This window comes from Balaenoptera ricei, chromosome 20 (genome assembly GCF_028023285.1).
Source record: "Balaenoptera ricei isolate mBalRic1 chromosome 20, mBalRic1.hap2, whole genome shotgun sequence".
Classification (NCBI taxonomy): domain Eukaryota; kingdom Metazoa; phylum Chordata; class Mammalia; order Artiodactyla; family Balaenopteridae; genus Balaenoptera; species Balaenoptera ricei.
This window is the reverse complement of record NC_082658.1, coordinates 60,011,601-60,035,635: the sequence shown is the minus strand read 5'-3', so window position 1 is coordinate 60,035,635 and position 24,035 is coordinate 60,011,601. Positions and strand designations below refer to the sequence as shown.

The following is a 24,035-nucleotide window of genomic DNA, read 5'->3' as shown; positions in this document are numbered from 1 at the left end:
GGTCCCCTTTGGAAGGTTAAAAAGGACTTAAATTCCACGTCAGATAGAGCACAGGAAGCAGAAGTTTCCCCTGTGAGTTTCCTGCAACCCTAGCTCTGCTGCCGCTGCCAGCCCGGGTCAGCACCCGCAGCGCGCCCCGAAAGCAGCCTGCACAGCTTGCAAGGGTGGGTATGAGGAGGTCAGGCTACCGCCCACATTGCGGGGCGTCCTGCCGAGACGAGGAAGCCAAGAAATCAGGAACAAATCGGACTGGAATTAAAAACCACCCCATGCAGGTTCCACGGGCCACCTCCCTCCATTAAACAGCAAGGCGATTTGTATCCCTTCCTGACCTGCTCTCCGAGGAGCGCAGGGAGAGGATATAGGGTCAGGGGAGGCAAGAGAAAGAGGAAACCGCTTAGGAAAGGACATATAACTCCTTTAGCGAGGCGAGCGCGCGCGCGCGCGCACACACACACACTAGTGCAAGCAACACTAAAAAAAATCCCTTAAAAACTGGGCATATGGATTTGGAATTGTAGCTGATATAATTTTTTAAATCTTAATTTCTCCCCTTATTTATTGGCTCATTTCCTAAGAGGTTGCTCCTTTCCAGTTGCCGGGGAACTCTGATCATCCTAAACGAATACAAAGGAAAAAATCAAATGAAAAAACAAAAAACACCAAAAAGTGCTGCGGGGGGAAAAGGCTTTGCTCCGGAGCCGGCAGTGGACAGCAGAGTAGGTGGAAGGTGAAGCCGCAGCGGAGGAATTCAGTTCGCCCAGGACAAATGGGGGCGTGGCGCGCGGCTCGGTCCCGGGAACCTCCGCCAACAAAACTTCTAAAGGTTCGCGGAGGTGGCGGGGGGCGGGGCGGGGCGGAGCGGGGGAAGGATGTCGCGACTCCGGAGGGAGGGAACCAGGGCCCTCGGAGGGGTCAGGGCTGCGAAGGGCTGAGCGGCGTCGCAGAGGTTTGGGAACCTCTGATCCAGCGAGCGGCTGGCTGGGTGGAAGTCAGGCCCCTGGGGATCCGGCCGCCCTGGCTGTCAGTCAGACGCCCCGGGAGTCGCCGCAGACCCGGCAGCGCTCCGAGGGGGGCGAGGCCGCCGGCTGGGGTGGGCGGAGTGGGGAAGGGGCGTCGCCCCTGTCGCCCCCGCCCTCTCCGATGTCATTGGGCGGCCGCCTCGGGGTCCGCGCCACCTTTTCTCCGTCGCACCCCTCCCGCCCCGCTGCGCTCGTCCGGGGGCTGGTCCGGCCTTGGCCGTTGACGTCACCGCCAAGTTTGCTGCCCTCGGAGCCCCACGTGTGGCGGCAGCGACGGCCCGGGAGGCGGCGAGCGCAGTGGCCACGGCTGCTGACAGGTCCCGCGCAGTCCGGCTCGGCCACGCCGCTCCCAGGTGGGGCCCGAGAGCCGCCGGAGCGGCCGGGAGCGCACCAAGAGGGTCGGACGGCTCGGCGCGGACCCTCTGGCTCCCGCTCGGGTAGAGGGACTCGGGGGACCTCGCCCCGGGGCCGAGAGCGCGCGCCCAGGCGGGCCGGGGACCGAGGAAGCGGCGGCTGGGAGGCACTGTGTCCGCCGCGGTCTGCAGCGCACGGAGCTCAGCGGCCCCGGAGCCGCACGTCCCCTCACCGGGACCGAGCGAGGGATGCACGATCGCTGAGCTGGGACTCGCGCCGAGAGGCCGTTCCGGCCCGGGGCTGAGACGCACGCCTTCGCCACCGCCGCCGACACCCCCATTCCGGCGACTCTCGGGGACCGGGGGCGCCGAGCGCGGCCCCGGGCTCAGGATTTGGGCGAGTCTCAGACGATGGTTTCTTAAGCACGGCACCACGTCCCCCTTCCCGCCCCCTCGACCGGAGGTTGGGATTCCGCGCGGGGCTCCGGGGGCTCCGTCTCCCCGAGGAGCCTCGGCTGCCACCGCCCGGGCAGCTCGCACGGCCGCAGGGGCGCAAGGCGATGTGGCCTCCGTCCAGCGCGCAGGCCCCCCCGGAGGATGCCACGGCACCTGGCGGAGTCCCGGCCTAGCATGGCCCGCGCGCTGCCCGACGTCGCCTCCGGCTAGGATGGCCCCTCCGGCCCCGGCCGGCGCCCACCCCACCTCGGCCGAGCCGCTGTCCCGCAGCATCTTCCGGAAGTTCTTGCTGATGCTCTGCTCCCTGCTCACGTCCCTCTACGTCTTCTACTGCCTGGCCGAGCGCTGCCAGACCCTGTCGGGCCCCGTCGTGGGGCGGTCGGGCGGTGGCAAGGAGGCGGGGGCCTCGGGTCGCGGTGTCCCGGCGGGAGGCCCGGGGGAGCCGGCGGCGTGGCCCGCTGCCGCGCGAGGGAAGCGCCTCCTGCAAGTGCAGCCGTGGCCGAGGCGCCGGCCGCCCGCGCCGCGGGAAGACGGCGAGGTGGCGGCCTGGGAAGAGGAGCCCCCTGGCCTGGCGGGGAGTCCCGGCGGCTCCGGGGCCGGGAGCAGCGTGGCCGAGACGCCGCCGGGGACCTTGGCCCTGCTGCTGGACGAAGGCAGCAAGCAGCTGCCGCAGGCCATCATCATCGGCGTGAAGAAGGGCGGCACGCGGGCGCTGCTCGAGTTCCTGCGTGTGCACCCCGACGTGCGCGCCGTGGGCGCCGAGCCCCACTTCTTCGACCGCAGCTACGACAAGGGCCTCGCCTGGTACCGGTGAGCTGGGGCCGGACAAGGCGGGCAGGCGGGGGCGGGCAGAGCCCGGGGAAGGGGCTCGAGGAGCCCGTGGTGACGCCCACCCAGTTCATCGCCCTCCCCGGTTTCATGCAGAGGGCAGAGGGTCATCGGTAGTTGTCCTTAAGGTGAGGGGTCTCCTTCCCCACCCTGCCTTCTTCCGGGGAAGAGGGAGCGGGTGGGAAGGAAATTTTGGCCTTGCAGATTTTTTCTTTAGTTCTTGGAATTCCCTTTTCCCCAAATAGCCAATCTCATCATTTTCTCCTGCTTTGTGAAAGTTTCCCTGTGCGTAGCTAAAGAGAAAAAAAAAAAAAGAAACATGTCTCTTCCAAGTTAGAAAAACCTGTTCACCAATTACTAGATATGTGACCTAGTGGATCCCTTTCCCAAGGAAGCCTGTTTTTATTTCTTCTTTATCTTCTGGGCGATTCCCTGCGGTTAACGCAGTCTTTGCAATCGCCTGTTTATTTATTTACCTTAACTCTTTGTCTAATTGTCCTAGGTACTAGATAGTAAGTAATATAGACACAGTTAAAGTGTCAAGAACTAGACTCTAGGTTTTGGGGAGATATATGTGAGAGCAGCGTGTTTTAAAGAAGGCTTCGTTGGCAATAACTTTCGTTTGGGGCTAGGAATGACTTTGTATAAAATGCTTTCTGTATTTGTAGGGAAGAGTACCTTTTGTCTCTGGACTGGCAGAAACTTTTCTAAAGATCTCCAAACAATTCCCTTTAAAAATGAGGTAGACAAAATTTTTTGAAAGGAAGAAAAGTGGGGAAAAATAGGGATCCTGGTTACATTGTGAAAAACCCTCCGAATACAGTGTAGGAAACAAGTCTGATTTAGGTCTTAATCTTAAACTTGCCAGTCTTCTCAAATTCAGGCCACCTTTAATAATAGAATAAGCCAAACTCTAATAAATCTTAGTGTCACCTGGATTTTGTTTGCCATAAAATATTGGCCTTTTTTTCTTTCCTCTGAGTATATGGAAAAATAGGCCAGAATTTTCCATTTTATAAAGTTTTATCTTGTTCATTAAATTTGCAGTCTCCTTGTTATCTTAACTGAAATGATAGGACAGAAGTTACAATACCACTTAAATATATTTCAAAAGTCCTCTCAATTAACCATTCATCCCCAAAAGAGAAATGGATGTGATTTGACAAGTTTATTTACTTGAGGGTCAAGCACAGGAAGCAAATTTACAGTAACCCAACTCATGAGAAAACGTTTGGTCCTAAAAGTCGAACTAGAACATTAAACATGTTTAAAACAGTAACTTTCCATTTGTTGGAGAGGAAAACAAACAACCTTCCCTTACTATAGAATATATATCATTTAAAATCATCAGCCACTTAAAAAAATCCCCTTGTGTCTCTGTCATTTATGTTGTATCCTCTGGGAAGTTCTTATAAAAATGACCTGTTGAATCTGGAAACAACAGGTCCTTCTTCTTAGCACAAAGGCAGCTCTGTTTTTTCCATCAAGGACACAAGAAAGAAGTGATTAAAGACCCCTAAAACTCTTATCTATAGCAGTTTGCATTGAATGTGGCCTGGTACAGGGCTATAAGTGAACACATTTCAAGCCGACTGCCCAAAAACATCTAAGACAGTGTTGGACTGTGAGGTGCTATTAAATATGGGGAAATATTTAGTACTAAAACCCTTTATTTTCATTTTGCTATATAGCCTTTATTTCCACAAAGTAGGACTGTTTCTTCCTATTCCAGAAATGAGTATTTGGGGGCACAGTATATCCACAGAGCTGGATCTTATTTTCCGTTGACCTTTCTGAGCTTGTGTAAGAGAAGGAAGGTTTCAAAGTAACTAGAAACACAAGTATTTAAAAAAAAAAAAAAGGAAAGGAAAAGAAGAAGAAAAAGTCATGAACTTTTAGGCTGCTGTCTCGTTTGGAAACTGGAGGCATGCTATAAAGTAAATATCGCCTTGGATTGTTTACTTCGGTAGAGGAGTTTTATAAAGCAATTTATGGTGGTTACAAAAATAACTGCACAGTAGACTTCATGGTTTGGTGAATTTAATTTTCTAAGTGTTGGAGCAGTGTCTTTGTTTTACCATTTGCAGTGGTCTTTTATTGAACGCATAAATTTAAGTTTAACTCAATTACATGGAAAACTATTTAAAAAGTCCAACCTGTGGGGCCTGGATTATGCGATTATTTAACGAAACTTTGCTACAGTTCTCTTTCATCTCGGCTCTGAACTTGGAGTTAGATGTTTGTGAAATAGACTGAAGACTTACCTATGACAAAAAATCACACAGAATGCCATTTAACTATTAGGCACGTTTTAGCTGCTTGTGTTTAGCCAGTATTTTAGGTAAAGGTATTCGGTAAGACCTTCTTCAGTCAGCCCAAAAATTGTAATATAGGGTTTCTAACACACATTTATGACCAGACACACACACAGACACACACACACACACACACACACACACGCAAACGAACAGAAAGAAAACCCTAGTATTTGAACGCTGAAGTGAATTATGGAAGAGAAAAAAATTTGTACAATATTTTTTACATGCTCATTGACATGGGAGAATCATAATGTCTAGCCTTGTTTTTTCGCCCAGTGAAAATTCTCTCAATTTGCCATAATAGTTTGTTGTGGCAGCGCCCCCTACCGTCCTGACAACGGGACAAATCTGTTGTTGCTGCGAAGTTGGAAGAAAGTCTCTTGGAAATTGAGTTTGAGAGTTAAAAACGCCTGTTGTTAGGATGTGTCAATAAATTTCTCTCTCTGGGAAAAAAATTAAAAGTACTTTATAAACTACATCCCAAGAACAGTGTAATCAGTGGTTTCTTCGTTTGGACAAATGTGTAGTAAAGGCCAAGAAAACGAATTTATTTAAAATCTCTAAAAAGGAAATTATTCTTATTGATTTAAAAATGTCCTAATATTACTCTAAAATAAATGAAATAAAGGAACATTTTAATATGCCAGGAAATTTGTTGATGATAATTTAGGACGCTTCAGTGGACTTTTCTGGATATGAAACTCCACTCTGGTGGGGTTTAAAAAACATTCCACATTACTTAATTTAGCTGACATGATATCAGGACAACAAATGTCTGTGGCTTGTGTGTCACAGGAAAGCAGTCCTTCACCGTGAGCGGTCTCCATTTCCATCGGATGTGTGGTGGGTTCCTCAAGAAAAGGGGGGAATTGTTTCATTACCTTCAGAACTTTGAGATCTTTTCTGGAAGTTAAGACCAAACGCCTCTGCTGTGGTTCAAGAGCAGGTGAACTTGGCATTCTAAAAGAAGCCCCTCCCCTTCTCTGCCTGTATATCTGCACCAACTAGAGGGTATGGTTATTTTTCTCCTAAGACAAAAGATACCTATTTATAAAGTATTTAAAGATATGTGTGTGCTTATATATACTATGTACATATATATATATATATATATTTATATAGGTATATGAATACAAATGTTTGGATTCTGTAACACTTCAGTCTTTTATTTGGGGACAAGATAGTAAGTGTTCATCATCTAATCTCTTGTGCTAGCATGTCTCTTTCCTATATTTTGACTCATTTTCTTTAGTGAGACTGGATGATTTCTGCAGAGAAGAATGTCGCTAAACTTATCTTACTCTGTAGCATCTAGAAAGATCAAAGATGACTCAGCTTGGAGTTTAGGAGTTGGTTCTTTCCATGGCTTCATCAGAACGTGAAGTTTTCTGGCCCTTCCTGATCACTGCCTTGTTTATCGCGTCCACGGGAGAGGCAGGCTGAGCAGAGGCACTTTCGGTTCCTATCGGGGGCGATCGGCATCTCGGAGCAGCTGGGAGCAGCTGCAGGGTACCTCCGTGTGTACTTTCCCGCCCTCCTGAGCCACCAGCCCTTCTACATGAAGGGTTGGAAGTGAAATTCGAACCAAGGGAGTCTGGCCACCCACGCAAGGTCCTGGGGACTGACATCCAAAGGGGCTCTGTGTCCTCAGAGGGAAGCGAAGGACCTTGGAAGGGATAAGAGGTAGGGGGGAAATTGGGGAGAAGCAGCTTTGGGCCCTGAGTCTAGGGTACATGTCTGTGGGGGGGGGGGGGAGGGGAGGGCCCAATTTCTTTCATGCATTTGCTCCCTGGAGCCCTCACTGACTGGACACTCTCCATCAACTGAGAGGTTGCAAAGAGCCCCTTTGAGAAGCCACATGCTGCCATTTTGTTTGCCCTGGGTTCATCTCCCCAGTAGACCAACCCAGCAAGACAAGTCCAACAGTCTCATTTCTGTGTGTGTGTGTGTGTGTGTGTGGCGCATGAGGTTCACGCATGAACCCATACACACATGTATGCAAGAGCAGGTACCCAGTAGGTGGGGAATGTGGTAGAGTTGATAACAGAAAAGTTATTTAGTGGTTGGGGAACTTCTGAGCAGCATCAGACACCCAGGTGGAACAAGGTCTAGGATTATTGAGTCCAGGCATTAAAAACAACAATAGCAAAACCATGTTTGGTATAGCCTGGAATTGGAATACCTTATGTGAGTGATTATTCCCTTGTAGTGATGAGATTTATCATGCGCTGATGTAGTGTATGTGAAATGCGTAGCCAAATAGGAGTGAAAATCCTCCACAATATTGTAATCTTCTGCCTTCCTCTTAAAAAAAAATCCAGAAACGCTCTGGCCAAAATATTTGTCTCATAGAAATGTCTGTTGATTGGCCCAGAAAGAGTACGTGCCAAATCTGTATTCTGGAGGGGTCATGAGAACAAAATAAGCCTGTGCAATTAATGGCAACAGGGTCTGACCTTACACAGACCAGATGCTCACATCATAGTAGGAGAGTGTCACAGAGCAAACAAACTGACTTGGTATAAACAACAAAGGCCTGCTATCTCTACGGGATGCATTTGAATGATTGCACATCACGATTACCATCAGTCACATTGCTGGGCTGGGTTGGGAACTTGATAGACGTAGCAATTTCCCTTAGGGGCTCGTCTTCCTCCCCCAAGGAACAGGAACTGGGCTGATAAAGAGGGTCCTTTCTCTGAGTGCTTCCCAATGATATTAGACTCGAAGCTTTTAGAAAGTTTGTTTTTCCTTAAGTGATGAATCGTAATTGTGGAAATGAGGTTTCCTATTAAAACATATGCCTTTGATGTGTAACCAGAGGAAATTGCACCTAAGTAATATTTTAGCTCCCTAGTCTTTGCATTTTCAAGAATGTCTTAAAAATGTTCAGAAGCACTTTAAAATCTTTGCTCTTTTGATACAGTTTAAAAAAATCTCTTTGGAGGGGGAATATTGATATAGTAAACTTACGTGAACTAAACTTATGTGAAAACAGAACGTAGAAACCAAGGAAATGCTGAGTTCAGAGAATTGAAACATCTTCCCAGCTGCTTGCCTCCAATGATGCAACTGCTGATTTTATATATCACTCATGTCATGACCGTTATGCCTCTAACATTTACATTTATTCCGTGATTCCTTGAAAGCTGGATTCCAGAAGTTCAGATTTGCTCAGTTTCAGAAGCTGTCAGGTGGCAGTAAATGTGAAAAAGGAAAGGGGAACTGCTTAGTAAGAAGGAAGTTTAGTACTTGCCGTTAGTTTCGTACTTGTGATATTCTCACAAAGGTTAAAAAAAATCCTCTTCCTGGACTCTTTTGAGAGCAGCCCACTTAGAATGTGACCTTTAGCGCCACCTAGTGGGAGGGAGAGTCAGCAAGGAACTCAAAGGGTGGACTTGGAAAACCTCATCATGATCAGAGTATGTTCGGTCTCACTTTTTTTTAAAAAAGGAGGGAAAGTCATCCTGGGTAGCACTTAACAGCCACTGTGCCTGAGCCGGCTCTTTCAGGCAGGGAGGTTACCCTTTGGAGAGAAATAAAAAAGACCTGCCTTGACAATAAACCTGAAAAAGAAGAGAGAAGTGATTAGGAGATTTATATTAGAAATGTGTGTACCTGAAAGGAATGCCATATGCCCAGATCAGTTTTGTTAGTGTGTTTTGCCTGTTTCTGAAAGCCAGCTTCACATGAAAATACTCCCAGATGATTTTGTTTCAACATCAGTAATGCAGTCTTATTTCTATCCCCGTGTTGTACAGGCTCTGGAGGAGGGTCCCAGGGTTCTTAACAGGCAGCACCCAGAAGCCTGTTTAACCCTTAACACACCTGAGATACACTTTGGGAAGATCCACCATGTGGGACAGTTTTATAGGAAGGTGTTTTCAGAGTTCCAGCGGGAGACTGTTTCCTGTGACTTTGGTCCAGGGCCTGGCGAGGGAGGTGAGCAGGTATGCACTACTATATATAGAGTAGGTAACCAATAAGGACCTACTGTAGAGCACAGGGAACTGTACTCAATATTTTGTAATAACCTATAAGGGAGAAGAATCTGAAAAGATTAGATAGATATATATGTACATCTGAATCACTTTGCTGTACACCTGAAACTAATATAACATTGTAAATCAACTATAATTCAATTTAAAAAAAAAAAGGAAGGAAGGGGGAAAGGGGAACATGGGAACGCTATGGTGGAGGAACCCGGCGGACCCCACTGAACCAAGTGCTGAGGGTGACATTCCCTAGTTGTCGTGTTGAGATCTTGTATCCCCTGGTGTAAGGCAGGGAGGAGGGCTTCACCTGTGGGGTTTTCTTCCCCTAAATCCTTGACCCCCATCTAATCATGAGAAAACGTTAGACCAACATGAATGGATGGTACAGCCACAGAATACCTGACCAGCATTTCTCACAAATGGCGAGATCATGAATAACAAAATAAGAACGATAAACTGTCACCCTGGGAGGGGAAAAAGGAGACTAATTGCTAATGCATAAATACAGTCTGGTACCGTCGACTGGATCCTGGAGTAGAAAAAGGGCATTGGTGGAATACTGAGGAAATGTGACTGATGTGTGTGGTTTAGTTCACGGTGTCATACATACCAAGGTTGATTTCTTGGTTTTGATCCTTTACCAGGGTTATGGAAGATGACAACCTCAGGGGAAACTGTCTGGCTGAAGGGGTCTCTGAGATTTTTCTGTACTGCTTTTTTTTTTTTTTTTTTTACAGTTTTGTTGTCTAGAATGATTCCAAAACCAAAGGGAAAAGAACACCATTAACAAAGAAGGCAGAGGGTGTGAGGGGTCATCCCGAAACACTCCACCAAGCAGCCCTTTAGTCCTCTCCTCCCCAGGGCCCCCAGCACAGCCTGCCAGCTCCCTCCACGCCAGCACCTGTTGCTCCAGACACGCTGATCTTTCCCTCAGCTTATTTCATAAGAAAATTGGCTCAGGGCTCCCCTCCTACTCTCTTGTCTCTGAAACACGGACAGAGACTGTTTTGTCTTTCTGTCTCTTCTTTATGGTTGGCAAGTGTCAAGTCAAGAAGGTATAAAAAGTCACGCAGCCCTGACTGAATCCCTCTCTGCCTGGAGAGCAAAAACTCTGATGTCGGTGGCAAGTTTTTGAGAACACGAAGAACTGAAGTAGGGGTCAGAGGAAAATCCGATGTGGGCATCTGGCTTTTTTGCCTCCGGTGTAGGAGGGGCAGTTGTCAGGGGTGGGGAAGCTGGTGATGCGGTGACGAGATGGGGCCGTGCCTGGGGACACTCCTTACAGCTCAGATGACAACACAGTCTGGATTTTCTGGGTCAGCTTAAATGTTCTGTCTGCTTCCTTGCCCTTGTGCTTTAACCTTTGGTTTAGACCCTGGCTTATGGGATCTGCCACGGGAGCAAAGCAGACCTGGAGCAACCACGGGGTTGAAGGAGAGGGTGGAAGGGAGAGCATCCAACCTCCAGAGCCCTGGAGGACAGGACCTGGGCATCCTGGTGGTCCTTCCTGCTGGAGCAGCTAAGCCTGGGATGCCAGTGTTATCAGACTCTAAGTTCCTGTACAGGTAGCACGCTGGCATTTTTTGCTTCTGTTGTGCCTCAGAGGCTCAGGTTTAATAGAGTAATGACAATCTGCCTCAAAACATTTCCTTTGATATTTTTAACAACTGTCAAAATTAAAATCACATTTTTACTTAAGCAAAACAAAACAACACCTGGTACATCTTGAGACTCAGAGAAGATAACAGTATTTCCTCTTAATCGTTGGCTCACTTACCTTGGTTGCATCTGTCTTATGAACCTATATCGTGCAAAGGACAGGCTACTAAATGCTTATGTAGATAAAAATAATTTCTGTGATTTAATGCCATTCTGGGCTTGTTGTTTGACATTTTTCCATCTTAGTTGGTATAATGCTTTTCTTCATGCATGTTGAAACTTTTTAAAAATAGCAAACTATTTGAACCCTGCAAAGTACATTTGACGAAATCTGTCATTTTAGTTTCTATTTCATTTATTTTCACTCTGATTTTTGTTATTGCTTTCCTTCTTCTAACTGTGGGCTTAGATTGCTCTTCTTTTTCTGGTTCCTTAAGGGGAAAGTTAGGTTGCTTATTTGAGATTTTCTTTTTCCTTAATGTAGACATTTGTCACTATGAACCTCCCTCTTAGAACTGCTTTTGCTGCATCCCATAAGTTTTGGTGTGTTCAGATTCCATTTTCATTTGTCTCAAGATAATTTTTGATTTACTTTTTGATTTCTTCTTTGGCTCATTGGTTTTAAGTAGGATGTTGTTCAACATCCACATATTTGTGCATTTTCCAGTTTTCTGCTTGTTACTGATTTCTAGCTTCATACCATTGTGTTCAGAAAAGATACTTGATATGATCTCAATCTTCTTAAATGTGTTAAGACTAGATTTGTGGCCAAGCATACGATCCACCCTGGAGAACGTTCTGTGTGCATCCTGCTGCTGTTGTATGGAATGTTCTGTATATATCTGTTAGATCTATCCGGTCTAACATATAGTTCAAATCCAGTGTTTCCTTACTGATTTTCTGTCTGAATGATCTATCTATGATTTTATTTTATTTTTTAAAATTAATTAATTAATTAATTAATTTTTGGCTGTGTTGGGTCTTCGTTTCTGTGCGAGGGCTTTCTCCAGTTGCGGCGAGCGGGGGCCACTCTTCATCGCGGTGCGCGGGCCTCTCACTATCGCGGCTTCTCTTGTTGCGGAGCACAGGCTCCAGACGTGCACGCTCAGCAGTTGTGGCTCACGGGCCTAGTTGCTCCGCGGCATGTGGGATCTTCCCAGACCAGGGCTTGAACCCATGTCCCCTGCATTGGCAGGCAGATTCTCAACCACCGTGCCACCAGGGAAGCCCTATCTATCATTTTAGATGTAAGGTAATAATAGCTGCATTTGTTGAGCCCACACTGGATGTTGCTAGATTTTACTGCATGACCTGCTGCATGTAGTCTGGATATTTTATTAATATGACTAATGTCATTAGGTAGGTCCTACTATTTACTACCTTTTATAGCTCAAGAAACTGAGGCTCAAAAAGATGAAGTAACTTGCCCAGGGTCATATAGTCAAGGAAATAGTAGAACTAGTGCTGAACCCAAGTCCACCTACCTTATGCCAATGCTTCACTGCTGAGAAGCATCATGTTCTCAGATGGAATTGCCCAAGTGTGGTTCCTGCCTAGATATCCAGCCATCAGGGGCTCAAAGATGGTAGGGACTGAAAGCCTGTCCCATGTGATAGAAGGACTTGGACATGTTTGATCCTGGGCCTTAGACCTTTAGTTAAAAACTAGACAACATATCAACACAGAGTTGACAAAGCGAATTTTCAAGTCTTTAAATATCCTTGTGAGTCTATTGCCCTATCAGGAATAACTAAAACCACCTTTACTTCTTGTGTAATTCTTTTTTTTTTTTAAGAAATAATATAATCTGCTCACAGAGCTCATCTTATTGATCATATCAGAAATCCTGAGCCATTCAATTGATTTTTCACCCACCCACTGAAAAATAATCACCGTGAAAAAAACCTCTTTGTTTAGTGGTCCAAATGATCAAGTTTCCTCCTTCTGAATGGCTGCATGGGGAAGCCAAAATATTGTCAGCGATATATGAGAAGGTGGCTGGCTGCTCCTGGAAGTGGGGCAAGGTGAGTTGGTGGTTGTACCCATTCCCTGGTGTCTTCAACTTTGTAGGAAACCCCCAACCAGCTATGGCTGAGTCATGCCAAAGTCCATCTTTCTCACTCTTTTCTGTATTTGCACTTTATTTTTTAGCTTTTTATTTTATATTGGAGTATAGCCAATTAACAATGTTGTGATCGTTTCAGGTGCACAGCCAAGTGACTCAGCCTTCCATACACATGTATTTGCACTTTTTGATTGACACTTTTTATTCTTTAGAAATGTTAATATTCCCAATCAGGCCATAGCCCAATTTTTACCCCCAAGCACTCTTCTATCTTCATTATTATTGTTATTAATAATTTTTATCTAATTATCCTGCCAGCTGGTCATTAATAGTGCCAAGCTCTTTACTGTAGTGGTCGGCTCATTGCCAAATAAGGCATGGCTGTTGATTTGAACTTTTCTGGCTCTAACCAGACAGAATCATAAACCATAAAGGAAGTTGGAATTAGAAAGTATCTCAGAGATTGTCTTCTGCCTATGAGAAAACAGGGTGCCTTGCCCAAGGTTAAGCTAAAAGACAAGAGCTTAGAGCTATCATTTTTCAGGGTAAAATTCTGGAGACTACAATTGGGAAACCATTGCATGCTCTGAATTACATAAATATCATTTTGGAGGGTTTGTATCGATGGCAAAATTATTCCAGAGAATGGAACAATTGATAGCATTATTCTTTCTCCTCCCAGAACTGGTGAATTAAAGTATTGAATTGAATATAGTCAGTGATCAATTCATCTTTACATTTGTGGTTTTCATCTCAGATGTTTTCCCCAGTATTTTGATGCTTATAGATTTTGGAACCCAGCTAGCACGACTGGCCTGTGGATCCTTGTAAGTAATTTGTGTTTTATGGTTGTTACCTGCTTGTAAAAGATTAGTGGGAGAAATCCAACTACAGACAGAAAAAAAGTTTGCTTTTTCTCTCTCGAGTGTTCAGAGTAGGAAGTAATCAATCAAATTATGGGAATAAAATTCCTTTTCCCTTTTTCAGAGTTCTTACTTGGATTAGAGCTCTCCTTTCAATAGGAAGTATCAGAGTTGCCAGGCTGGTTTGAATGACAAATTCAAAAGTGGTGTGTTTGTTACGGTCGTAAATCTTTGCAGATTCTCCTTAAACTCAGGTATTTAAAAAGGGAACTGGATTAAGCTGCAACGAAAGTTACATTCCCAGAGCTAACTGCGCCCCTGGTCACCTTTCTTAACTGAAGCCATGTTTGCTTGCAATCGATGTTTTGAAAAGTTCTGGCGGTAAGAAAAGGCTGCAGTGATGAAGTGATTTCATTTTACAAACAAAGCTTTAGAGTAAACAAAAACTGGCATCTGGGTTTTTTCTTAATTTTCTGGTGGACTTTAATTATTGTAGTTTCTTTCATCAAATGTTGTGGGTTTTTCTTAAAGAAATAAAGGCCGCTTGTTTTTCTTTCTAATGAGGCCTTTCTCTTTCTTCTTGGTGTAGGAGGACTTGAGATTACAACAGTATCTGTTAAAAAGGCTTTCCCCAAAGCCAGAGGGTCTACTAGAATGCCCTGCTAGGGTTTAATGATGGAAAGAAAACACACTGGATCTGTTTTATATTTATATGGGGGGGAGTTCATGGGGAGCCAATGCTTGTGATGAAAATTCTTGGGACTTTCAGGTGCATTTGCCCTGTGGCAGAGGGTGGCAAGCTGGAAGCAGACATTGGAGAAACCACTTCCCAGCTCCAGCTGACAGTTGCCAAGAAAGAAAGTAGACTCATGATTGCCCTGCCCTCTGATTTTTCTAAAGAATCTGGGGATACTGATTTTTTAAAAAACATATTGAGAAATAATTAACATATTAAAAGCCAAACCTAACACAAACCAAAATTCTGCATAGAGGGAGTAAATCAATTTCATCTGGAGGAGAGGGGCTGCTAGTTTATAACCTTTGGCTTATAGTGAAGATCAGAGTTAGCAACAAAAAGCTGGTGTGTATTAAGAGTTTTTCAAACTGTGACTCCCAAGACATTAGTGTATAATAAAACCAATTATTATTTTTTTAATGGAAGGGGCTATAACAGGATAAAATAAGAGAGTGAATCCCAGGTAGTAAGCCGGGCAAATATTATCTCGACAGGCTTGGTTCAGGTGTGTACATACATAAACAGATCAGTGTGTGCTGAAAGATTGGATGTAAATGTACTTGTTATTAGTGGATTTCAATACAAAAAAGTTTGAAAAACACTGGCCAGTGTGAGCAGAAGTCCTGTGTGAAGAGACTAAAGTGAACGTGCTTCAGGGTCCCTCAAGAAACTAACCTTGGTCTTTTTCAACTTTATATCTCTGGGCCCTGGAACTGTACCTGTCACAGAAGGGATTCACTCTTTGTTTAATAAAAACAATGATGCCTTAGGCCATGGCTCAGTGATTTTTTCCTGGAAAGGGCCAATAGTAAATGTTTTAGGTTTCGTGGGTCATATGGTCTCTGTCACAGCTATTCAACTCTGCTTTTTAGCAGGAAAGCAGCCTTAGACAATATGTAAATGAATGGGTGTGGCTACGTTCCAGTAAAACTTTATTGACCAAAACAGGCCTTTGGCTCACTGGCCTGGTTTGCAGACTTCTAGGATAGGCTGAAAGCTTCAGATATGTCCCTGGACCTTCCCTTACTTTACTTAGCATGTGATGCTCATGTGAGTATCCACCACGAACATTCATGGGAGGTGCTGAGGGTGTAGCTGAGGGACCCCCTGTGCGAGGTGCCGCTCAGAAATAGCTCCTCGAGGCTGGATGAGGCTAGAAGTGTCCATCCCAGGCAGTGACCAGTGGGAACTTTTTGAAATATGCAGACTTGTTCAGCATGGTGGCATTGCATGTAACGGTGATTCATGTGCTCAATGACAAATGTTCTACTTTGGAAGAGACAAATCGACAGTCTTCGGTCATTTTTTTACAAAAGCTTAATAATGCGTTTTGCTGTTTCCTTGACTTTGTACTTGAGTACCTGTTTAATTTACATAGATCTTCCCCTGCTTCTCCATTCTTCCGTCTGCCTTTTGGATCCTGGGCATCCTGTGATGGGGTCACCTGACCTCTGTCCTGAGAAGCAATCCCACCCAGCAGTTTCATTCAACAGTCCGAGTTTGCAGGTGAAGAGTGAGGCATCACATTGGGATCAAAGTGTCAGAAAAGATTTTTGAGACCATTCAATAACATGTTTAGGGAGTTTGGACTTTATTCCAGATCAGCGTTGTCCAACAGAAATGTAACGGGAACCGCTTATGTCCTTTTAAATGTTCTGGTAGCTTCTTTAAAAAAGTAGGAATGAAGAGGCAATGTTCATTCTAATAATATTTTGATTGAAGCCAAGTTGTCTGAAATATAATAATTTCAACATGTAATCAACAATAAAACATTATCAACGAGACATTTTGCATTTTTCGTACAAAATCTTCCAAATCTCATATGCATTTTATTTTATTTTATTTTTTAACACTTTATTTTATTTTATTTTTATTTTTTGGCCATGCCACACAGCATGTGGGATCTTAGTTCCCTGACCAGGGTTCGAACCTGTGTCCCCTGCCTTGGAAGCATGGAGTCTTAATCACTGGACCGCCAGGGAAGTCCCTCATATGCATTTTATACTTGCGGCATTTCTCAATTCCGTCTACCCACATTTCGAGTATTCAGTAGCTCCCTGAGGCCAGTGGCTACCATATTGGGTAGCTGTGGCTCTTGAGGCAGGGCCAGGGGAGGGGTTTTGAAGGCTTTCCATAGAGAGCTGATTCCGCAGACGTCCTCTGGTTCTGCCCAGGAAGCCCAATCCGAGGTGGCGTGGGAAGGGCGGGGGATGCACACCAAGGCCCTGGCTGTTGAGTCTCAAGGACAGAGGTGGAGGCTTGAACTAGAACAGGGCCGTGGCCATGGGAAGTGGTGGCAAGGAGATTTGCTGGACGTTTTGGTGGAAGGAATCATAAAGCTTTGTGTGGGATGCTGACAAGGAGGAAAGGGGGAGAAACTGGAGAACACTGGACGATTTCTAGCTCGGGGATATTTATGATTAAGTGCGACTGTCATAGGGAGGGACACAGAAGGAGTTTACAGGTACCAAGGGGAGCAGACAGCTTTGTTTTAGGCCCATCAAGTGGATGGAGCCTCGAGGTGGGCTGGAGCCCACAAATCAGGTCAGGCTTGGGGCCAGCGTAGGCCTGATGGCTGAGGCCGTGCCAGCCGTCACTGTAGCCGAGATATGAAAGAGTGGAGCAAGGACACAAGGGCAGGGAGGGAAGAGCAGGAACAGGGGAACGTGGTTATGTTCTTGCCCCAGAGAAGGACCGTTTCTACCGTTTATGCCGTGCACGCGCAAGTGTTTAGAGGGAAGTGTACTGATGTCTAGAATTTGCTTTGAAACACATTCAAAAGGATGAGATGAATTGATGGATGGGTAGAGGGATATGTAGATATGTGATAATAAAAGTGCAGAAAAACCCCTATTTAGAATCTAGTTGGTGGGTAGATGGGTGTTTGGTTGTACAATTCTTATCAATTTTTGCTACGTTTAAAATTTTCCTAAGATAATGTTGGCCGTAGCAGGGAGGAGACAGTTTCAAGGTCAGTGGCATGAAATGCTACAGAAGGTGTGAACAGAGGTCTGGGACCAAAGAATGTTTGTCTCGTCAACTAGGAAGCTATTGGTGACCCTGCGACCAGGTGGGCTATTGCGTGTGACAAAAGCCAGCGGGCAGTGTGTTGATGGGTAAAAGAAAATTACTCAGAAGAGGCAGAGAGTGTGATGAACTTCACCCACGTGTCTGCCTGACCTTTGCTGTCTCCCCCTTCTTCCTGGATTGAGTTGGCCAGTGGGGTCCTCCTACTCGCTTTATGACCATTATGGCTGGTCTTCCATGTAAATAAAACTTCCCTATATGAAAGGAGGGTTCTACAATGTGTTTAGTATGTTTCTGTCCTGTCTACTGCATTTGTGTGTCCTTTTTTCTGCATGCATGTTGTTACTTAGGCCTGGTGGCTTGATCAGCAGTTTCTGTATCACAAGGTTTTAGGAAGTCTTCTATTTTAAATTGCAGACCGTGCTCTTTGGATGGATGCTTAAGACTTCCTGCGCTAGTTACTGAACACAAGTAGCATCTGACAGGCCTGTTTAAGTTTCTTGAACATTCTGGTAAAAGTGTAGTGGCTAATTTTCAAGGCGATGTTGTACCAGCCTATTCTAAACTCCATTGCAAGGCTGGGGAGCAAAAGAAACTTGCTTTAAGAATCTCCGTCTTTTTGAAAACTCACTTGAAAATTCCCTGAAAGAATGAAGACTTCTGAATGCTTTGTGTTTTCTCTCACCAACAGTGAAGTTTAAAGTTTCAACCATGGATATTCTTTCACTGGTGACGTCCTTTTTTTTTTTAAAGATTTATTTTTATTTATTTGTTTATTTATTGAGGCTGCACCAGGTCTTAGTTGTGGCACGAGAGCTCTTAGTTGCGGCATGTGTGCGGGATCTAGTTAGTTCCCCGACCAGGGATCAAACCTGGGCCCCTGCATTGGGAGTGCGGAGTCCTACCCACTGGACCACCAGGGAAGTCCCCATTGGTGACATCTTATTTCTTCTCTAGGAATACCAAATAGAAGACATTCTTTGTAACGCTTTTAATATTTTCCTTTCTTTTCCCCGGAAATTTTGCTGCTGCTGAGAAAGCATTAAAAAAAAAAAAAAAAAAAAAAAAGGAAAAAAGAAAAACCTGAGAATACCAAGCCAACTTATTCCTACTGTCTGACTCACAGATCTATTGCTTATGGGGAAAAAAATTGTTTTTGTAGTGTTTGTTTCTCATTTAAGTCAATGGCAGTCATTTCTCTCTGATTCATAGAGGCTCTTAGGGAAAGGATGTGAAGGACATTTCAAGTTGAAAATTGCTTAAAATAAGGGGACTCGCGTATCTAAAGTTCAGAAACTATTTTCATGGCATCTCTCTAGGTTTAGTCTTAGAGTACTGCAAATAATTCATTTATTTCACCGTGATGGTCCTTTCTAGTCAACTCAGAAATTGAGGGTGGACCTTTAAACAGTGTGGTGAGAGGTCAGCGTGGTAGTGAGATTTGGAAAGGATGAGGGAGGAGGGAAGGGGGGTGAGGTGTCCAGAGAACCAAGGAACTCAGAAGCTCGAGGGCTTAAGTGTAAACAAATGACTGCATGAAATCTTCACTCATCTAATATCTTGATTAAAATGAAGCAGGCCACCATGTCGCCCTTTGCATTTGTGTGACAGAACTGGAGAACTTTTCATTGCGTGGCCAGAGGGCTGCACAATTGCAGCAGTGGAGAAAGTAGAAAACTAGAAGGGGAAAAGAAAGAGAAACACTGCTGAGCTAATGCTTCAGAGGCCACCAATAAAGGGGCCCAGAGACCCACGTGGAGGGGCGTGGAGTGGGAAAGCGGGTTCAGATCTGGCTCGGATCTGGCACCCTTGATGTTTTCGGTAGATACCTCTGGGGACTTTCGTGAGTCCTGCAATTCTCAGATGTGGAAATGTTCGCACCTGCCCCTCGTTGTGTGTCTCCCCGTCCGCAAGCCTTCCTGTGGCCATCATTTCCAGTAAAGGTCCTCATTATTCTGTCCACTTGATCTTTCTCGAAAAGAAGCATCTCCCCACATTCGTGGAGACTGAACGGCTGTGTGCCTTCACAGGAATTCACATCATCTGCGTCTACAAAATCAACACATGTGTGAACCTCGTGAACTGTGCAGTCTGCTTACATATCATCAGTGTGTCTGCTGGGGGTTACTATCTACGACAAACAAAGAGGATTTCAGAAAAATATGAGAGTATTTCAAATATGGTTTTTTTAATAGATTATCGATTTCTTGGGGGAGAGGAAACAGGAAAATCATGAGTCACATGATACAATGTGTGAACAGGGGTATGCAGATGTAAAAGGTGATTATTATGAAATACTTGGAAATCTGTTGGACATGAAATGTCTCATTCCATGGCCAATCCCCTGATTGTTCACCAAACTACGTCAAGGGGTAGATTATATATATATATATATATATATATATATATATATATATATATATATATATATGTTTTTGATTTTTTTATTGACATATAGTTGATTTACAGTGTTGTGTTAGTTTCTGCTGCACAGCACAGTGACTCAATTATACATATGTATACGCTCTTTTTCGTATTCTTTTCCGTTATGGTTTATCCCAGGACATTGAATCTAGTTCCCTGTGCTCTACAGCAGGACCTCGTTGTGTATCGGTTCAGATAGATTATATTTTGACTCTCTTGTTTCAGGTATTGTTTCCCCTTCCTTCATAAAAGAAAGCAAATAAATAATAGTTTATTTAAACAGCTCCATTAGTACATTGGCTTGAACATGGGACGTATATGTACCTATTGTCATAATCTGCAGCACAGTTTTAAAGGTTTGGGTGAAATCGTTGCCCTTCAAAACAGTAAGTTCTTGAAATTGCATAATAACTAAATATATAAACAATTTCAATGTATTGATTTGGGCGTCTGACTTCTGAGCGCCTCTTACCAGAATTTTGTAGAATGCTAGCTCCGTTTTGAAAGCGTGGGCAAAATAATTTTCCTTAAATAAAGAAAATTCTTTTCCTTACTCCCAAGGCCTTAAAAATCTGAACTGTTGAACCCAGCTTTGAGTAATGATATACTATACTTTGCCAAATGAGTCGTTTCCCCTTTTTTCACATCCATCAGAAAAAGGAAGTGTTCTGTTGGACAAACTGTGTCCCAGGAAAGGCCTTTTTTGTGCGTGTGTTTGTTTGCTTAAGTCAAGGTAAGTTTAAAATCAGAGGAAAATTTCATATTGTTCTCAGGTGATATTTACAAGTTTGAGTCTGTGGGTTGTATTCTGTCGGCACAGAAATGCTAAGACGGTAGTTAAAGGCAAGAGGAATCCGTAATCAGAGGAAAGTAATGTAGACTGTTTAATAGCGTATGTTCATATAAAAATGATGGAAATAAGACAGATTTGCAGTTTTGTTTTAGACACAGCCACAACAAAATATGAAATGTATCATAAACAGTTTTTGAAAACTTGAAATATTTAGGCTCAGAACAGTGTGACCGAATTTACTTTTATGATTTTCAATTCCTGTTTGAGTTTCACGGACTTTGTACTAAATCTCAATTCTCTCGGAACTGAACTTGTTTGTTCTCACCCCCAAGTAAATTATCTAATTATTAAGAAATAAGTACACTATCATAAAATCTCATTATTAGCATTAGAAATGACCTCCAGGTCATCTAGCCCAATACTTATCTGATAGACCAAAGTATACTAAATGAGTTCCATAGCTGCTCTAGTCAACAGATAATCTTCTGATATGTCTTCAAACACTGATATAACCTGACTTATTTGAAGGATAAACTATTTAGTCAGTTCTTGGCTTCTTTTGCCTACTGGTTGCCAAGCAGAATCTCATCTATTTATTCTTTATTCATGTGACTAGTTGTTTTGAGGGAGTGCAGAGGGTGTAGACCACTTTAGAAAGAGGAATTTTGTAGCTCATATTCACGTTTATTTATTTATTAGAAAGATAATACAGCAGTTCTGCTAGAGTGATTGTTTTGAACATGTTGAGTTTGTTCCAGTGGAATTCATAGTTTAGGAAACCGTTTGCGTATACTGCCAATTTTAGATTTGTACATTTGTAGCTCGTGTACATTTTCATCAGCAAGAAACACTAGATGAATGCAGAAAACTGCACTCAGCTGAAGTGAGTCGTGTAAGAACACACACACGTGCACACATTTGCACACATGTGCCTCAACTGTCCACCAGCCACCTCAGCTCAGAGCCAGTTCTGAGTTACATTCATCTACATCTGGAGAACAGCTTTCCGTCCCATTTTTGATAACCTGCTTTCCACCACTTCTCAATAACTCCCAAGCTGCAACCCTCCCAATGCGCAATTCCACTAGAAAACTTTAGGGCTTTTTCAAGGTCAAGTGTCATATTTATTGTACTGTTTATGAATCACTTAACCAGTTAAAGTGTGAAAACTGGGGTACCGTTATTATTAGGTTCCTACCTTTCAAAAAATTTGCCACTGATAAATTTTGAGAGTATTGTACCTTAACTCCATTTTCCCCATAAGCTCTATGGTTTTTATTGTGTGATTTTATGTAGTGGAGGGATTTTAGGAATGCATATGTTGGAGTTACAGCACAGCTGACTGGATACCATTACAGAAAATGTAGCAAATGCAGTACAGACAAGCCTTGTAACCAGTGTGATGTATTTCCTCTCAGGCATTTTACTATGTGTCACATATTTTTTAAATTTGTTAATCTAATTAGGTTCAGGGCATATGTACAATTTGTTAGAAATTTTACCATTTAGGAGTGTCATATAAACATTTTCTAACCATATTGTTAGACCTTTTATAAATATTGTAATGACTTCTAAATCCCCTTTTAAGAATGTATCATAATTTACTTATCATTTGGCCTTTAGGCACTTTTTAACTTGGGGCTCTTATACACAGTACTTTGATGGATATCTTTGTAACGCTTTTTGTTATACTGAATACAAGTTGTTTAGAATGATCTGCCAGAAATAGACTCGTAGGGTCAAAGGCTGTGAATATTTGATACCTCTTGCTGAATTGATTTCCAAAAGGGTTGTGTGAATTTATACTCCCAGCAGTATTGTACAGGTAGAAATGTGACCAAGTTTCTCTGTTTCTGGGATTCTAAAACAACAGAGAATTTCATTTGAATGGGAAAACACGAGCCCTGTATCCGCAGAATCAGATGCTCAGCTGCTCACGTGTCACCTCTGCTGGCTCTTGCCTTGTCCTTAGCATCCTGGCTTCTTCTAAACCTCCTTCTAAAATGTCCAAATGTGTTGGTTTTCTAATCGTTTCAAGGAATGTCCACAATACAAAGGTCCAACTGTCCATCTCCTAGGAAGGAAAGTGTCACAGTGTGATCTGGAAACTGGAGACCTACTCCTGAACCCGCCAGGTGATGACTTGATTTGGGACAAGTCTGTTCCCCTTGGTAGGACCTCAGTTTTGTTTTCTTAAAAACTAGGTTTGACTCAGTGTGTTCTGAACATATTTGGTCATCTTTAGAGATGTGTTCTCAAGGAATCGTAGAGGTAAGGAAGACACGGTGAGGGGGTGAGGTGAAGAGAGATGAAGGCAGGTGAAAAAAAATCTATCCAGCAGCATTCTGTTACTTAGGAGAACACTAATTTTCAGCACAGCCTTTTGTTATGAAATATCTCAGTATATAGTAAAGTTAAAAGACTTCTGCAGGAAACACCCATCTACTCACTACCTAGAGTCTACTCTTAGAATTTTATTGTGCTTGTTTTATCACATATTTTCCCATCGATGTGTCCTCTGTGCACTGTGGATTCTCTTTTGTTTGCATGGTCCCTTAGGGCATGGTGACTCTCCTCAGACACCGCAGGGCCGTGGGAAAGTTGGGGTAAGTTGCCAGTTAGTCACTGAGACCACTGGAGTTGGCAGATTCATACCCAGAGCCATCCTGGATGTCCTCTGAGGGAGAGTTTCTTCCTGTAGTTTCACAGAGAAGAGCTTTTGCTAAAATGATGCATCAACTGCACAATATAAAATATAAGAATAAGGAGACTGAATATGAAAAAAGCACAGGATCTGTAAATCCAAATGAGCAAAGTTCATCAAAGCAGTCTCCAGTGGAGGCTATATACCTCCTCCAGTGTTGCCATCACCCAGAGTATTTGGGGGGATTTTTTCTTTTGGAATTCCCCTCAGGACTATACAGCTCATAAGAAAACTGGCTTTCTTGCTCGGAACAGACAGACGCTGGTTAGACTAGTGACGCTACTCCTCCAAGCCACCCTTCACCCCACTTTCTCCCTTTAATCCCAGCTGTGGCTGCTGTTCTCAGCACCCATGAGCTTGTGCGGGCTGAAGTCGCAAACCTGAGTTCCCTGTGTTTGCAGGCATCTAAGGAGAGAGCTTTCATGACGACAAGCTTCTCTTGTCTCTCTGTGATGCTGAGCAACTCAGCCACCAAATAAATGCCTGTGCTTGTTTCTTTCTCTGTAAAATATGGCCAAGAATTTTTACCGGGCTCAAGTTAGAGGGTTGTTGTGATGAAAAAAAATGAGATACTTAGGAACCCCAAACTCCTGTAAATACATGAAAAATACATGGGGTAAAATGATTTTAAATATCATTTTATGATACTGAAATAAAAGTCATAAGGAAAAAAAAAAGACTGAAAGGAGATACAGTAAAATGCTAGCATGCTAGAATTAGGGACCAGTGATGATTTCCTCTTCCTGTTTCCAAAATTGTTTATACGGTGATACTCCCTTTGTCGTGGAAAAG

General features: G+C 44.0%; 1 protein-coding gene across 1 annotated transcript in view; it reads left to right on the top strand.

Moving 5' to 3' along the window:
* Nucleotides 1-1,246: 1,246 nt before the first annotated feature.
* The window catches only part of HS3ST3A1 (heparan sulfate-glucosamine 3-sulfotransferase 3A1), a 98,669-nt gene continuing 75,880 nt past the window's right edge, over nucleotides 1,247-24,035 (top strand). The window contains exon 1 of the mRNA XM_059907172.1: nucleotides 1,247-2,641. Within this exon, the coding sequence (XP_059763155.1) occupies nucleotides 2,043-2,641 (599 nt within the window). The 5' untranslated portion in view covers nucleotides 1,247-2,042. The remainder of the gene's footprint in view (nucleotides 2,642-24,035) is intronic.